Genomic DNA, 16,983 nt, shown 5'->3' with positions numbered 1-16,983 from the left:
CATATTCGGGGTGTAGATAAAGTCTTGTATGCAACAGTTGATAATTAGGTATTAAAACACTCATGTGATACTATTATCACATTCGTGTTTTAATGCCCCTTATCACACAATAGTTGCATAAATAACTATTACAGTATGATCCTAGAAAACATATATGTTACGAAATTTAAAAGAATTGTTAAAAAAACGTTTGTGTGGGAAAGGTTACTATAACATAAACGATTTTCTTAATGATACCACGGACTGGGAATAAAGCGGACACCCTCAGGCTCTTTGATTATAAATGTTTATTGTACGTAATTTAATTGTATCCATATTTTTATAAAAAAAAGCCCGCTGAGTTTCTTGCGCCCGCTCTTCTCAGGTCTGAGGCAGTCTATTTTGAATGGGTGGTAGTTTTTGACGTTCAATAAGTGATTTTGAATCCTATTTTGAATAAAAATATTTGAATTTAAATTAAACACTTAACTTTTCCTTTACTCATCATCTACAGTACGGTGTTCAAGAAACTTTCTTCCACGCACAATAAAACTATAGAATTAACTTTAGCGCGATTTTTTGAGGGCTATCCGACATGGGTACTATCAAAAAAAACATGCAGCTGCTTAGTTTTAGAGGCATCCTCCCTCTAAAACTCTCTTCTTACAAACGATGAAAGTGATGTGGATGCCACAGGTGCGCCTTGTCCTTCCATGAGGAAGTACCTAGTTTGCAAGCCTTAATGTGTTTTTATCGGTTTGAAGAGGGCGTAGCTGGTGAAATTATTGGGCTACTAGCCGTAACATCTACATGGCCCAGACACTGGCATCTTACCAACAGGACTCGACTTAAATGGCTCTTAGCCGGCGTAAGACGGAATAGAGTGCGATGTCTTAAGAATCTATCTGCACTCCACTCAAGCATTGATGTGGTTCATTAATTTGATTCCTACACACAATGATAGGAAAAGTTGGCAATATCAGATTATCAAGGCATATCTTGGTAAATACCAAGTTTCGGTCAGAAGCGCGCCGTAGCTAGTAATATTACTGGGAAAACGACATATAACATCTTATGTCTCAAGAATCCTGAGCGGGGACTGCATTGTAATGGGCAGGGCGTATCCATTACCATCGGCTGAACGTCCTGCTCGTCTCGTCCCTTATTGTCATAAAAAAACATAGCTAGTTAGCTCGACGTTAGCATCTAAATATATCTAAAAATCTTAATGTCATCACGTAAACAAGGGACTAGATGACAAAAGGCAAGCAATACATTTCTTCTTAGGGTAGTTTTTATAGGCCAAGTCTCTCAACTTTATGAAATTGACGCGGGAGAGGAATAGCAAGATAAAGTCTCACCCTGTGATGTTCCAAGTGGTACTTCTTGAAGCTGATTGATATCGGTATACCGATGGGCAGGTTCGCGAAAAAACCGAACAGCTTGTTGTGTAGGGGCCTGTTGTGTCCAAATGCTAGGCTGTGAGCTATTTCGTGGATAGCTGAAAGAAACAAGAATATTATATTAGATTTTGAAATTGGGAGTGCAATAAACAACTCGATTCACAATGACGCTCATAAATCATCTGAAGCAAACTCTGTGTTGCGTCTTTTAGGCAGAGTTGTTGTTGTGTTTTGACCGCGCTTTGAATACAACGCCACGCAATGACAAACTGTTCAGTGAAAAACTGTCCAAATAACAGCATAATATCCCAACTTAAAAACGGAATTTCGTGTTTCAGGTAAGTGCCCCGTTAAATTAACAAAATTGTGTATCTTGACGTTTTTAATCATTTTGCTAAAAGAAAATGTTCTTGCCTCGTGTTCGCGTCCGTCTCGCGCGTGACGTAGCGTTACTACTTCTATTGAACGTATACAATAGACTTTGAACATTACTACCACGAAATAAGGTTTAATTTTAATGAATGTTTAGGCGATAGATAGGATAAGATTGATTCTTCTCATGAATCTTATTATATCTTTTGCTGTGAGCTGACGTATCTCCACTGTTTGAAGAAATGGTCTTGCAAAGAGTTACTACGTTTACGCATTAAAGAACCGCATTCAGAGAGAATGTGTAACGGGGTTTAGTGTGCACTATTACAGAATCTACACGCTCTGCAATATGCGAAGCCTAAGATTGAGAGGTGTTTGTTTAATCTGCAGTGCCCCGATAGTGTCCTGGTTAGGATGCCAAAGTTCTCCCTAAATAGACCTACTAATAATGGTTTCGGAAAGGGTAAAACCCGGAGTGTTGCTCCAGAGTTTACCACACTCTTTGCACATGATGTTTCCTGTCCTCGTTGTTTATTTCCTTCGTTTTTATATTTTTACAATCTATGCAATTCGAATCCAACTCAGATGAGCAGTGTTCGGGAAGCTCCTAAAATCTGCTCGTATCAAGCTCATGGTCGCTGAGAGAACTATCTATGCTCGGAGTTTCCCTGCGAGATCGAATCAGAAGTGAGGAGATCTGTAGGAGAACTAAAGTCACCGGCATAGCCCAAATGATTGCGGCAGTGAGCAGGGCACATTGTTCGAGGGACGCATGACCGGTGGGCAGAGAAGTCCTAGAATGGGCTACCACGTACCGGAAGACGCAGTGTTGGTAGGCTCCCCAAAAATTAACCGACGATCTGGTCAAGATCGCCGGAATACGTTGGATGAGAGCATCGCAGGACGGATCGTCATGGAGATCTTTGGGGGAAGCCTTTGTCTAGCAGTGGACGTCTTCCGGCTGATGATGAATGAATGATGAATCTATGTAAGATCGCGCAATAAAAACACTGAAACTAACTTAATTTGTATCAATATGGGGGACCAGAAAAAATACCTCTCGGGTTCCGTCCAATCGCAAGCGCTCTGTAGATCTACTTTACAGTTGATAACTTGCTCAACCCCAATTATTGCATATTAGGAAATTGACTTGAGATATAGCTCCTTCAAATCTAAACAGTTTGTTGAAGCCACAATTTACCTTGTACAAGACATACCACGATTTACGATCGATGGGTCACTCGGACGGTTGGCTCAGTTGGTCAGAGCTCTCGGACGGAACGATAGAGGCCTGGGTTCGAGATCCGAATCGTCCATAATTTTAGTACACTATGAATTTATATTTAACCCCAGAAGTTAGGGAAGTCAGCAAACATTTTGTCATGTGAAATGATTTTTAAGAAATATATATATACCTACCATGTAATAAATTAGAACCAATAAAAACAGAGTTCTGCGCGTATACAGCATTTACTAGCGGAGCGGAAGGACTCGGCACACGACCCTGACGCAAGCCGCGTTTCTTAATAATATATGTATGAATAATGTCTGATTTTGTGTACTCACCAAGCATGAGAGAATGGTTGATGACGCCGCCGAAGCAGTAGGCAACTAGGGTGAGAACCGACCAGCTCATTTGGGGAACTATCTTCAACATGAAGAACTGGGTCAGCACCATCGCCGTAACCACCCATTTGAAGTTCGGATCGTAGCCGTACAGCTTCTTGATTTCTGGGTATTTCTCTGGAACAAAAAAAAATATCATAAAAATTTGATTTTAAAGTTTTTTTTATGGAATACAGATGTGCCAGTCGATTTTCAGCGCGAAAAATAAACATTTGTCACTAAATATCAAAATATATTGAGGTTTATATTTGATATCGTTTTATTCAAAATAGGATCTGATACCACTTATTGAAAGTCAAAAACTACCATCCATTAAAAAGTATGCCTCAGACCTGAGAAGAACGGGCGTGAAAAACTCAGCGGGCTTCTTTTTTTTCATACAAACGTAGGTAATATTGCAAGTAAACTTATTATTAACCTGAGGGCGGTCGCTGCATTTCCAATCTGTGGTTTAAGAAAGCCATTTATTTCATAGTAAACTTTATCACACAAACGTATTTCAACAATTAATTTGAATTTCATAATAGTTACATTTGTTTAAAATATTTTCTGGGATCTTGTTATAAAGGCATATACATCACCTCATAAATGACTTACGAACTGGACTTAGCCGAGTAGTAGGCATTAACTGTAGTAGGAAGTAGACGAGTAGTAGGAAGGTGCGGGGAAACGGGCGATGCGCGGCCGCCCGACTACAGAGTACAGACATCTCACATCTTCGCTCTGCCGCGCCGCTTGCTCAAAAGAAAATTGAGACATGTCCTCTCCGCTTTGGTGGAAACCGGGCCTTACGCCGATTTTTCTAGCGGGTCTGGAGGTCTACTCGCAAAATCGACAACGATATATTCAGAACGATATGATAATACTCCGAATATATCGCACTTACCCTACTCTAACAAATGTTCGTATTCCATATCGATTATCGTAACAACATCGCAACCATAGACTAATATTTTGATTTTTTCAAGATGTTAGAGTGCATGAATTATGCGCAAACCTATAAAAACTAAATATTATCTGTGCTATATCGCTGTTAAGTGTCAAAAGTCAATACACAGGTTAGGCGCTTAAGGACCATACCAGACTCTGCACCACCAATTTAGTATCATTTACACAAAATGTAAATATTAAATAATTGTGTAATGAATATAATATGACCATTTAAAATTGAATAAACAATACAAAACTTGCGGATAATAAAATGTAAAAAAAGTAACTCAACCCTTCTCGTCAACTTCCTAGTTCTCAGGCGGCCATTTGCATTACTTTCCACGCATAAGCGATCAACAAAATGACTTACATTACTTGGTAGTAAGAAAATCCTGGTAATTAGTAAATCACATATTATTATTTCAATAATATTTATTAAGTATGTATATTGTATGGCAAATATATCTATACAGCTTGAAACGATAATAGCAACGACAGCCTAGAAGGTGTCGTTGAGATTATTTTAAAAGTGACGTTTGATTATTTGTCAAATTCGAATATTAGTCTCTGACATTTTCAACTAAGAGTAGGGTTAGGACCGATAATATCGAATAATGTTTCGTTAGTTCAATCATCGTTTCGACATTGAATACGATATAACTAAGAGTAGAATTCGACACGACTAATGCCACGATATATCGTATATCGATTTTAGGAGAAGGCTCCCAGCGCCGTCGAGTCTTGCCGCACACCTCTAGTCCGGACTAAACGCAAGAACTAATGAATAGATTTAATTCAACTAGAGGTATGAATCTACATATTATCACGCTAGATGCAAACATAGTATTATAACAGCTTAGGTACAGCGAAAGACCGACTTAGCGCGCAACCGCTAGTCGTAAATAATGTTATCAGTACACAACATATTCCAAGTATTATTGGTCATTCATATGATTTACCGCTTCAGTCCTGCATTGTATTTTACAACTACATGAGTACTTATATCGATAAAAGTTGATACAATAAATAAGTTATAGTAACAATAATGTGGTTTTTTAATTCGAATTAGGAAAAATACAGAATCGTTATTTAAATTTTGAATGAATATTATCTAAAATATTTCAGATATTATGAGGTTTCAGGAGAACATCTAGATAGAGCCTATATACATTAAAGGCAATAATACACTAAAGAATCTGCGTGACAAGCAACGAAAACGAAGCTAAAACGCTATCGAACAACTCTACTTAGAGCGCTTTAACTCTAAAATGCGATTATGAATACAATTTTTTAACAAACGTCTATTAGCGATGTTTCAAATCTCAGATAAGTCATCACTACATATTATCAAAGTGGGAGGCATAACACAACGGCGCCTATTTCCACCGTGAAGCAGTAATATGTAAGCATGACTATGTTTCGGTCTGATGTGCGCTGTAGCTAGTGAAATTACTGGGCAAATGAGACTTAACATCTTATGTCTCTAGGTGACGAGCGCAGTTGAGTTGCCGCTCAGAATTTTTGGGGTTTTTCAAGAATCCTGAGCGGCACTGCATTGTAATGGGCAGGGCGTATCAATTACCATCAGCTGAACGTCCTGCTCGTCTCGTCCCTTATTTTCATTAAAAAAAATGAATAAGACCGTACGTATTTCGCTGCTTTAAAGCGACCACGCGGACGACGTAGCGGGCAACTGCTAGTCGTAAATTTCCATTCAAGATATCTATATGAATTCAACCTTCACTTTGATGAACGTTAAACACTTGTCGATTTTAATTCTCTGAAAACTAATGAATCATAAGTGATAAAACAGGTTTGCTATTATCGTTTGAAATACATTTGAAATAGACTTGATAAGATAAAGATAGTGTTCTAAGCGTTATTATGTCAATTAATATTATTAATTGAATATCTGGACGACCGAGCCTTGCTCGGATTTTTAAGAATGTACAAAACTTGAATAAAAAAAGACTAATAGGACATCTGAACTCGAACCGGGGTCTTCTGCTTTCCGCACCACCCAATGTCCCAACTGAGCTATTATAGTCTTTTATATGTAAAGTGGCGAAATTTACCTTTGTATTCTAATGTTATTGTACCTGTTTCTCATTAAAACACGGATAAAACTACATTTTTTTAATTGAAACGTAGTTAGATCGATTTCTCGCTCCCGAAACTACCTGCATACTAAATTTCATTAAAATCGTTGGAGCCGTTTCCGAGATTCAGATTATATATTATATATACAAGAATTGCTCGCTTAAAGATATAAGATTTGTCAGTTTTGTTTTAACCTGTTATAAGCAGAATAACGCAAACCATAGAACTGTCTATATCACATTGAAATCTTGATAAGTCCTTGCGTGTTTATTGAATATGAGGACAAACGAGATCAACTAATGTTAAGTGATCACCGCCGTCTCTGCCACACAGAGGAATTACACGAGATGGCTTTTTTTAAGGTACCCAAGTGGTATCATCCTGGAAACACCGCATAAGGACACTTATTGCAGAAATTGGTTGTACGCGGAATAAAGTTCAATGAAAACCGCACAGTGGAGGAATTTGTGGCGTGTCGTGCGAAGGTGGATTCCAGCGGCAGGAATCACGTGAAACAGCTCTTCCGCCACACGACGAAGACACACAATGAAGCGACGTCTTTACGCAACACCAAGTAATCTATATTCTAGCCGTATTTGATGTAGTGATAACTATAAAGTCCACACAGTTTTCAAGAAAAACCAAAATAAAAGTCGACCCTCCCCGCCTCTACCAGTTTTTATTTTGTTGCTGACTCTCCCTGCTAAAACAAGCTGCACTGTGAGGAGCAACAAATTTTCACTATAGTTTTTCTGCGGAAAAATCGTTAGGTAAGCTAGCGTGGCCGATCATTTTGTAGTTTGCCAGATCCGAACTGTCTCCTTTTTTTTGGATCGGATGGACAAGGGCTGACTTCCATGAGTCAGGGACTACGCCTTTAGAATAAGAGTGCCGGAATAAACGCGTTAGCACCGGCGTCAACTCAGGGGCACACGTTCTAAGCATGATTGGAGAAATGCCATCCGGCTAGCTGGACTTCCTGACGTCCAACGAAAACAGAGCTCGCCTAACAGTTTTCTGTCTGAACTGTACTTCAGGCATAGAGCTCTGACACCGCGGGATGGTCGGCGGTGTTCTTCCGTTGTCGTCAAGAGTCGAGTTGGAGGCGAAAAGAGTGCACAAGAGATCGGCTTTCTCTTTTGCCGTATGGGCCAGGGTGTCATTCCTCATGTGCAACGGCGGCATGGACGGCTGGTTGAAGTTACCAAGAGCAGCTTTCGACAACGACCAGAACTTGCGTGTTCCGGTCGGGTAACTGGAAAGCTGGACGTGTTTTGATTTTGCACGGGCGATTTGCCGCTTAAAAAATCTGGAGGCACGGTTGTATTTCCTCTTAAGAACTATGCAGTTCGGTTCCTTTGTGCCCAGCGCCGCAACCCAAGCTCGATACGCCTGTTTTTTGCAGTCAGATGCTGCTTTAACTGGCGCATCGAACCAGGGCTGTGATCTGCCACCGATGGGTACTACAGAGTTTGGTATAAAAATATCCATACCCTGTAGTATCACATCGGCTACTGCAACGGCGCAGTCACTAGGATCATCCGAAGGGTAACAAACCCTGCTCCAAGGGTAGGATGCAAAAAAGGAACGCATCTTATCCCAATCTGCTGACTTGTAGTGCCAAACGCGGCGGGTCGCTGGTGGTCTGCGACGTTGGCGTCGGATAGGCACTACACTCCTGACCAGGCAATGGTCGGACGTTCCGAGAGGGGCGTCGACAAAGACCTGGTAACCATCGGGATGTGTAGTCAGCAGAAGATCCAATAAGGACGGCATGTGGCTATCCACATCCGGGAGCCGCGTTGGCGACTCAACCAATTGGGACAGACCATACACCAATGCAAAATTATGCACAGATCGCCCTGGGTAGTCTGTGGTACGTGATCCACGACATTCGGCATTGTGCCCGTTGAAATCACCCAAGACTACGATTTCAGCGGAGGGGATCTGTGCAAGTACGTCGTCAATCGCCGCTTGAACGCAGCCCATGAGATGATCGGTTTCTGCGTTACCACTATGGGACCTGGGACCCTCAAAATTGCCGAGACGGCGACAGCAGATATCCTCCCTAACGTACACACATACCCCGGCATGAGGCAAAAAATTGTGCTCAATTTTGTACCCGGGGTACGTTAAATATGACGTATCGCTAGGTATAATATCTGCGTCTCAGTAAGGAAACACAACGCCGGCTGCGCCGTCTCAAGGTGGTGGTAGACGGCGTTTAAATTGGAGTGAATTCCCCTGATATTGCAAAAGTCCACGTTGAGTGTGGAGCGGGGTGCAGTGGTGATACTGCCTCGTTTGACCTTGGTCATGCGCGGTTCTGTGCCCTCCCCAGAATACGTAGGGCAGCCCGAGCTAGAGTGCCCGGGGAGGGATTCTCCAACTCTGGTAGAGCCGGTACCCTCCTGGGGTAAAATCTTTTTTAGTACTGCTGTCATATTCTGGTGGGGGGGATGGCCACCGGTCCTCGACACTAACCTATGCGAAACATAGCGGCACTAGGCCGCTACTTCACGCCGGTATTCTGTGCGAGTGTGGTAATTAACCCGGACGAGTCTGGCCCGATTGAGCTGACGTCAAAAGACGGCAGCGTGACTCTCCCACTTCTAAAAAGCCCTTAGTCGCCTCTTACGACACCCATGGGCCTGGGACTCCCCTATTCTTTTTACGCCCCGGGAAAAGTACAGGGCATTAGCAAACTGTTAAACTTTGCTAATGCCCTGTACTTTTCCCGGCACGTCAACATCCCACGTGCGAGACTGGCACGCCCATTTGGGCGCAGTATTAGTTGCCGCACTAGTATTAGTTTTGCGACTACGCCTGCGGTAACTAGTTGGAGCGCACCAATCCTCAATCTTAAGTTTATAGCTTCACATTCTTAGTAGTCAATTGGATTTTTAGTACGAAATAACGACTTTATCATCAAATGCCACACGTGGTGGTGTTGTACTTCTTGTCGTAGGAGCGATGCGATGACTGAATACAGTGCAATCAGGCAGATGTATTTGATAATGAAAGCTGATAACGAATTCCGTGTTAATTAAGTTAATTAATCGTGTTCTTACCATTACCATTGTTTGAGCGTAGAATTGGGCGTACTTCGGTTGCAGGCTCTTGTATTTCAGATATGTTATTATGATTTCTTTTTGTTCCTATATACAATACTAGCTGACCCGACAGACGTTGTTCTGATCATAATAAAAAAAAAACTTGTGGGTGGATTATCGTAAAATCCTTTCTTAGCTGACCTCTACTCGACGAAAGGAGTATTCCTACCAAATTTCAAGTCTCTACGCCTTATGGTTCCAGAGATATCGTGATGAGTGACTATATATTTTTTTTATGGAATAGGAGGACAAACGAGCGTACGGGTCACCTGGTGTTAAGTGATCACCGCCGCCCACATTTTCTTGCAACACCAGAGGAATCACAAGAGCATTGCCGGCCTTTAAGAAAGGTGTAAGCGCTTTTTTTAAAGGTACCCATGTCGTGTCGTCCCGGAAACACCGCACAAGGAAGCTCATTCCACAGCTTCGTAGTACGAGGAAGAAAGCTCATTGAAAACCGCACTGTGGAGGACTGCCACACATCCAGATGGTGGGGATGATATCGTAACTTGTGGCGTGTCGTGCGAAGGTGGAATTCGGCGGCAGGAATCAGGTCAAAAAGCTCTTCGGAACACTCCCCGCGACACCGCGGGATGGTCGGCGGTGTTTTTCCGTTGTCGTCAAGAGTCGAGTTGGAGGCAAAAAGAGTGCACAGGAGATCGGCTTTCTCTTTTGCCGTATGGGCCAGGGTGTCATTCCTCATGTGTAACGGCGGCATGGACGGCTGGTTGAAGTTACCAAGAGCAGCTTTCGACAACGACCAGAACTTGCGTGTTCCGGTCGGGTAACTGGAAAGCTGCTCGCCAATTTTGACGACGGGCTTCGATTTCGCACGGGCGATTTGCCGCTTAAAAAATCTGGAGGCACGGTAATATTTCCTCTTCAGAACTTTGCAGTTCGGATCCTTTGAGCCCAGCGCCGCAACCCAAGTTCGATACACCTGTTTTTTGCAGTCAGATGCTGCTTTAACTGACGCATCGAACCAGGGCTGTGATCTGCCACCGATCGGTACTACAGAGCTTGGTATAAAAATATCCATGCCCTGCAGTATCACATCGGCTACTGCAACGGCGCAGGCACTAGGATCATCCAAAGGGAAATAAACCTTGCCCCAAGGGTAGGATGCAAAAAAGGAACGTATCCTATCCCAACTTGTAGTGCCAAACGCGGCGGGTCGCTGGTGGTCTGCGACGTTGGCGTCGGATAGGCACTACACTCCTGACCAGGCAATGGTCGGACGTTCTTAGAGGGGCGTCGACAGAGAACTGGTAACCATCGGGATGTGTAATCAGCAGAAGATCTAATAAGGACGGCATGTGGCTATCCACATCCGGGAGCCGCGTTGGCGACTCAACTAATTGGGACAGACCATATGCCAATGCAAAATTATGCACAGATCGCCCTGCGTAGAGTCGCCCGTCGCCCTGAGTAGACAGGTCCCTACCCTCAAAATTGCCGAGACGGCGACAGCAGATATCCTCCCTAACGTACACACGTAACGTAACGTCATAAGACGGCAACGTGACTCTCCCACTTTCAAAAAGCCCGTAGTCGCCTCTTACGACACCCTTGGACGTGGGACTACCCTATTCTTTTTACTCCCCGGGGCAGCACAGGGCATATATACGTGGAAATCTATTTCATCGATGAAAATACCCCATATGGGGGGTCAACTCCAAATACATACCAGTATGCAGCTACTTTTTTTTGATTGTAACGAGTCAAATGAAGTGAGCAGCGGGTGCCTGAGAGTTGGCGCTAGTGTAGCGGTGTGAAGTGTGAGGCGAGTCGTGAGTGGTGACGAGAGGGGAGGAGAGGGGTGGCGAAGGGTAAATCATGTCTTGCTCGGAATATAAATAGGAAAATGAATAAAAATAATTATTCTGTAGTGTTAAAGTGTTGTTGGAATTCTGTTTTAATTTTCCCTGACGGCCTTATATTGTCTTAGCAATTTTTCAATTCACCTTAATTTGTAAAACAACGGCGGTTTAAGTTCTACGTCTTGTAGGGGCTCGATGTTGGTCTTATTTTAAAGGCAAAGGTGTAGAGTAAATAATAGTATAAAAAAAAGCTGACAAATAACTGTTTTTTTGCGATTGCAGAAGTGAGAAAGTATATTTTTTACAGTATCCAAGCACATCTGGGATTTTTAATTTAAAATTATCCGAAAATTATATTACTAACCCATTTTTTTTTTAATTTCATAATAGTATTTGAGTTGCTTAACAAGTAGATATACAAATAACTGCTCTCGGTGTAATAATTTAAGAGTTAATGTTGATCAAATAGACCCCTTTACTTTTGAACTATCAGGAAAAAAATATAGTACAAATTAACAGTTATCAATTAAACAAATAGTTAATATACACTCTTGCGACATACCATCAAATATGGTCCGCTACCAGACCGCGTCCGATGGCAAAGAATATATTTATAATACTAGCTGACCCGGCAAACGTTGTTTTGCCATATAAATTATTTTTAGAGTTAGAAGGTTTCTTAGACATTGTAACATTACTTTATTTTTCTAAAATAAACGTAGCCTAAGTTGATCATTATTACATCAGCTACCTGCCGATAAAAATCCCGTGAAAATTGGTCCAGCCTTTTCTGAGATTAGCCGGAAGCAACAGACAGACAAAAATTGTAAAAAATGTTATTTTAGTGTATGTACCGTATATATATATTCATATTCATGTAGTAAACAACGGTTATTTCAATATTACAAACACACACTCCAATTTTATTTATTTATAGATTACAAAGTACGTAGACTCACTCGGCAAAATCAATTAAAGAACATCCTTTGTTCTTCTTCTCTTGCGATCAATTGGTGCAATTCAGATCCCACAGGGCTATTAGCCTACATTTTACTCACCTACCTAGAAGCTGAGTCTCTTTCTATCGCGTGACTCTTAAGTCTTCTGACGACGTTAGGGTTGTCTTCTTTACCTAAAACTGTACCTACATAGTATAATTCTATCAATCAGTCTCACACCAGTTTTAGTACCTATAGGAAGTGATTAGTTTGCTACCATGAATGGTAATTTAATTATAATAATAATCACTTGATTGTTTCAGCGTCTTTAGGAAGCTTAAAAAAATTAAATTTCGATCACAGTGACCTCTAATATGCTTTGCTTTATTTATGGTTCTCAACTTTTAAAAGGGCGGTCGGACCGGTGAAGTAGATGACCAATAAATTTCGTGCGTGTGTTACTGCCCGCTCGTGAGTCCCTGCTGTATAGCCTCTCTGAAGAGGCCACCGCGCGTACTCACGATTTCGATACCTACACGCGGAGTGAGACAGGCAGGCCTGCTTCAGGTAACATTACCTAAATCTTGCATTCAAACTAACCACATCAAGTTCTTGCAAAGAACCTAATATAGTTAAAAACTTTCCTTGAGTAAAAGTAAAAAATAAGAACGAAACAAATAAAAGGCTGTTCATAATATAAATGATTTATTCTATACATCTAATAATACAAAATATAAACGCAGTATGTTACATAGATTTGAATAGAATTCTATTTATGTCAGTTATGTATACAATTAATATTAATAGTAGGGAAAATATAAAAACATCAAACAGTATAAAAATTATAAATGGATCCTTTTTGATTTGAAGGACTTACAGATAACAAAGAGTCAGTGCCGGATTGGCCACAAAGTAGCAAGAGTAGCGATGGCTACGGGCCCCGCGCGAAACGAGCCCCGCGTAATACCCACTCATCTCTGCCTGAGCGTAATTTTGTCAGCGAAACTTAACAAAATCGTGAAACGCTAAAAGTTTTCCTACTAGGACAATGCACGATGCACTTTGTATCCGACTACATATTTGTAATACAGATCAAGGGCTCTTTGAAATAATTTGCCACGGGCCCCGCGCTTGCTTTATCCGGCACTGCAAAGAGTACATGATTGCAGCCTACCAATGCGTCGTGCAAGCCCAAAAAAATTCAACTCTTATATTATAAATTAAATAGGTATTACAAAATACCAACAAAGTCCGCCACCCAACCAGTGCCAGCATTATTCATCGTAGTCGTGAACACAATACGAACAAAGTTATCATCGCTCGTGTAATCCGCAGGAACTTCAGAGCAGTACGTGGAGACTGTATTTCCACTCCGATCGACAATGCTTACGTAATTCCGATCGCAAGCTTTGCCAAGATCAAAAACACTGAACCGCAACAAGAGACGGGTTCCCGGCGGAGTCTCTAGATCCCACTCACAAGTTGACTTCTTTCTATAAACCTCAGGGTACAAAGGACTCGTTACCCTACCGACTTCGTTGACCAACTTACCTCCACAGCCCTGACCTTTATCAGTTATTACATAGTTCAGATCGTAAGTATTCTGCGAATTGCCAGAGATGGAGTTATGGAGAAGCATATACCGACCAGTTGAGAAAATTGATTTCTCGATCAAATACTCGTTAACTACTTTATATAAAATCGGCGAGCTAGTCATATTTCCATCCAATAATTCTAAAAACGTCTCACTCGAATACGAATCGGGGTACATTGTAATGAAATATACAGATATAGTACAATTTTCTGGTGCTGTTATGAGCGTGTAGCAGTCTAGATGTTCATCATTATCTCTTGAGATATATGCAGTCTGAATTCGACCATACGGTTCAGTGTAGTTTCTTCCGCAGTGTCCAACAAAGGCTACTTCTATCTGAAACCCTTTGTGAGGATTCATACTCTCCGAAGAAGTCATTAAATTGATAGTTATGCTGCCTGTTAAATATAAATCTATCGAACTCTTCGCCCCGCATAGAATGATATCCTTGGGGAAATTTAAATAGGAATCATAGAAGTAAGTATGACTGAAAAAGCTGTCGACATATTGGTTGAGAATATAATCCTTCCCTATTGAGATATTTCGTATCTCAGGTGTACTTCTTATGATAAGTTTGTCTGAATTGCATACAGCACCTGTTTCACCAGGATCTAGATCCAGTGTATCAACTCTGAGATGAACTGTGTTGTAGGGTTCAGATGAAGTATCCAAGAAGTAGAAACAATGCAAACCAGGTGGAACAATGCCAGACTCAAATCCAGGTGACCTGAATGTTTGACGGTTTTCGGTTACCTGGAGCGATGTTCGACCACAAATAGACCTTTGAGGGCTCAATTGGAGCTCGAAACCAGAACTAGCAATTTCTCCATCAGTAGACAATCTAATTAGCATAAGATTACCAGATGAAACCACTGCAACGGGTAGTGTATGTCCGCAGAATCTGTCAATCGTAAGACTATCTGGATTAATTCCATCTTTGATTTCAACAAAATCACAATCACATTTATGGATACCAATCGCTGTTTGATTGGCTACATTAGCACACGGTGAAATATGAAAAGATGTAAACTCGACTTTAATCACATAATCAATCGGAGCTCTTACGGTCCAATGGCAATCTAAGAAATTTTCGTAAATTACAGAGCTTCCAATGAGCGGGGACTTGAGCATGCGTGTAGCGCCTGGTTTTAGATATATACTACCACCACATCCGACAGCCTCTGTATACGTGAATGAAATTTCAGCACGGAACCCTCTATAACTTAGATATGCGTCCGTAACAAATTGTAATATAGCTTTATTACTATTAGCTTTTATAACAGTTGTAGTATTTATATGACCGCAAAGAAGGGCTAACTGTTTATCTTTATCTATCTTAGAACCGTTAAATACAGCCACATAGTCATTAAAACAGTAACTATGACTTTCCAAATCAATATACATAAATTTTACAACAACTTCTTTATTTGGTGGTGCTTCCATTATCCAGGTGCAATTCAAAAGATCGTAATAAGTTTCCTGTGTGCCTGATGTAATAACTGTAGGATCTCTTACAAGTCCTCCGCAAGAGTAAATGGAGTAAGAAAGTCTAAATCCTTTTCTTTGTGCGACTGTATCTGTTCTAAAATGTATTGTAACACGATCATAATTATTTAACTCTTCAGGAATTTCTTTTCCACAATATGTATGGTAGAACATATTGTAATCATTTTCAGCTGATATTGTAACGTTGTCATAAGAGCAAAAAGGATAATTGCCTTCAACATCAAAATCTAAAAACTTCACCATCAACTTTTTATTAGGTGCTAATATTTCGTATTTACAAAACAGGGAGGGACTATACGTGTAAGAATAGCCAGGGCTATATAAGAATTGCTTTTTGTCAGTTGCTACATAGGTGCCACCACAATGCGGAGCCCATACAGCAGAAAAGCCATCTAAATTTACACTCGCATCAGTACGGAAAACAACTTTCATCCTATTTGAAGTTGAATTGTACACGTGAGGTTGTACACGTCCGCATAACCTGGCAATTTCTTCGTAATCATCATTTCTCCAATCGAACAAAATAAGTACATCTTTTGTACAATTTGCTGTATCCTCGATAGCAAATCTATTAACGAAAGAAAGGGAAATGGAGTATCCTACATCAGCTTGTATAAGCCATACGCACTCTACATTGTCAGGATAACTTTTCGGATAGTTAGGAGATGAAATTATGCGATTGTATTTGCTCATGTAACCTCCACACTGTGAGCTCACAACTTTTGTCATTAGTCTAATACCTGATGCTTCATTTGACTTATAGTGATATTGGACATAAGTGTTCATAAAATTTGTGACAATAGTTTTATCTGGCATTTTATCTTTACAATAATCCCCTACTGTATTAGACTGCTGCATTAGTCCTTGACTTATTTTTAGAAATTCGTCTGAACAATCCAACTTAAATGACCCTTCTACCTTCAATTCTATTATAAGCCCTAAAGGGACGTTTAGTACCCATGCACAGTCTATTGGCTGGTCATGAGATGGTGGCACGTTTAAAATATTAGTGGAATTTTGAGTTACATGGACTATTCCACCGCATGGGTGTAACTTCCAACTAACATCGAATGTCATAGGATTTCGTTTTATTTGTACAGCTTTGAATGTGACTGACGTAGCAGGTATACTATAAGAAGCTTCCGAATTATTACCGCAGGTCGTTCGTCTTAAGCTTTGACCTGTACCTGAAATATCTGCAGTTATCATAAATCTTGAATTTATTATACGACATAATGAACTTGACGCACGAGACGAAACTTTAACCGTTACGTAAATTGTTTTATAAATTGTATCATTTTCATTCTTGATGCCTTGCAGATTCCATTCACATACATAAGGTCGCTGGAGGTCAGGTGCAACAAGTGCGTTACTATTTATATCTATGGCTCCTCCACATAGTGCCGGTTCAGAAGAACTAAATTTTGCTTTAAAGCGATGTACTCGATTTAGGCTCAATGGTGATTTTACCCATAAATATATGGCTACTGAATTTCTCGTCGATTCAGCAACTAATGTTTCATGCGTTCTGTTTGCACCATCAAATAATTCTATAAGTGTCTGGAACGAAGGGTCATTATAAACTCCTATTCTATGATTTTC

At 40.8% G+C, this 16,983-nt stretch overlaps 1 protein-coding gene across 2 annotated transcripts in view; it reads right to left on the bottom strand.

Annotated features, from left to right (window-relative positions):
• LOC126974734 (sphingolipid delta(4)-desaturase DES1) overlaps positions 1 to 16,983 on the bottom strand; it is a 39,127-nt gene that overhangs the window by 7,387 nt on the left and 14,757 nt on the right. For both annotated transcript variants that reach the window (XM_050822345.1, XM_050822344.1), the window contains exons 2-3: positions 3,321 to 3,497; positions 1,341 to 1,480 (exon numbers count right to left, since the gene is read on the bottom strand). In XM_050822345.1, coding sequence (XP_050678302.1) covers positions 1,341 to 1,480; positions 3,321 to 3,497 — 317 coding nt within the window. The remainder of the gene's footprint in view (positions 1 to 1,340; positions 1,481 to 3,320; positions 3,498 to 16,983) is intronic.

Source organism: Leptidea sinapis, chromosome 33, assembly GCF_905404315.1.
Source record: "Leptidea sinapis chromosome 33, ilLepSina1.1, whole genome shotgun sequence".
Taxonomy (NCBI): domain Eukaryota; kingdom Metazoa; phylum Arthropoda; class Insecta; order Lepidoptera; family Pieridae; genus Leptidea; species Leptidea sinapis.
This window is presented reverse-complemented; position numbering and strand designations above follow the sequence as displayed.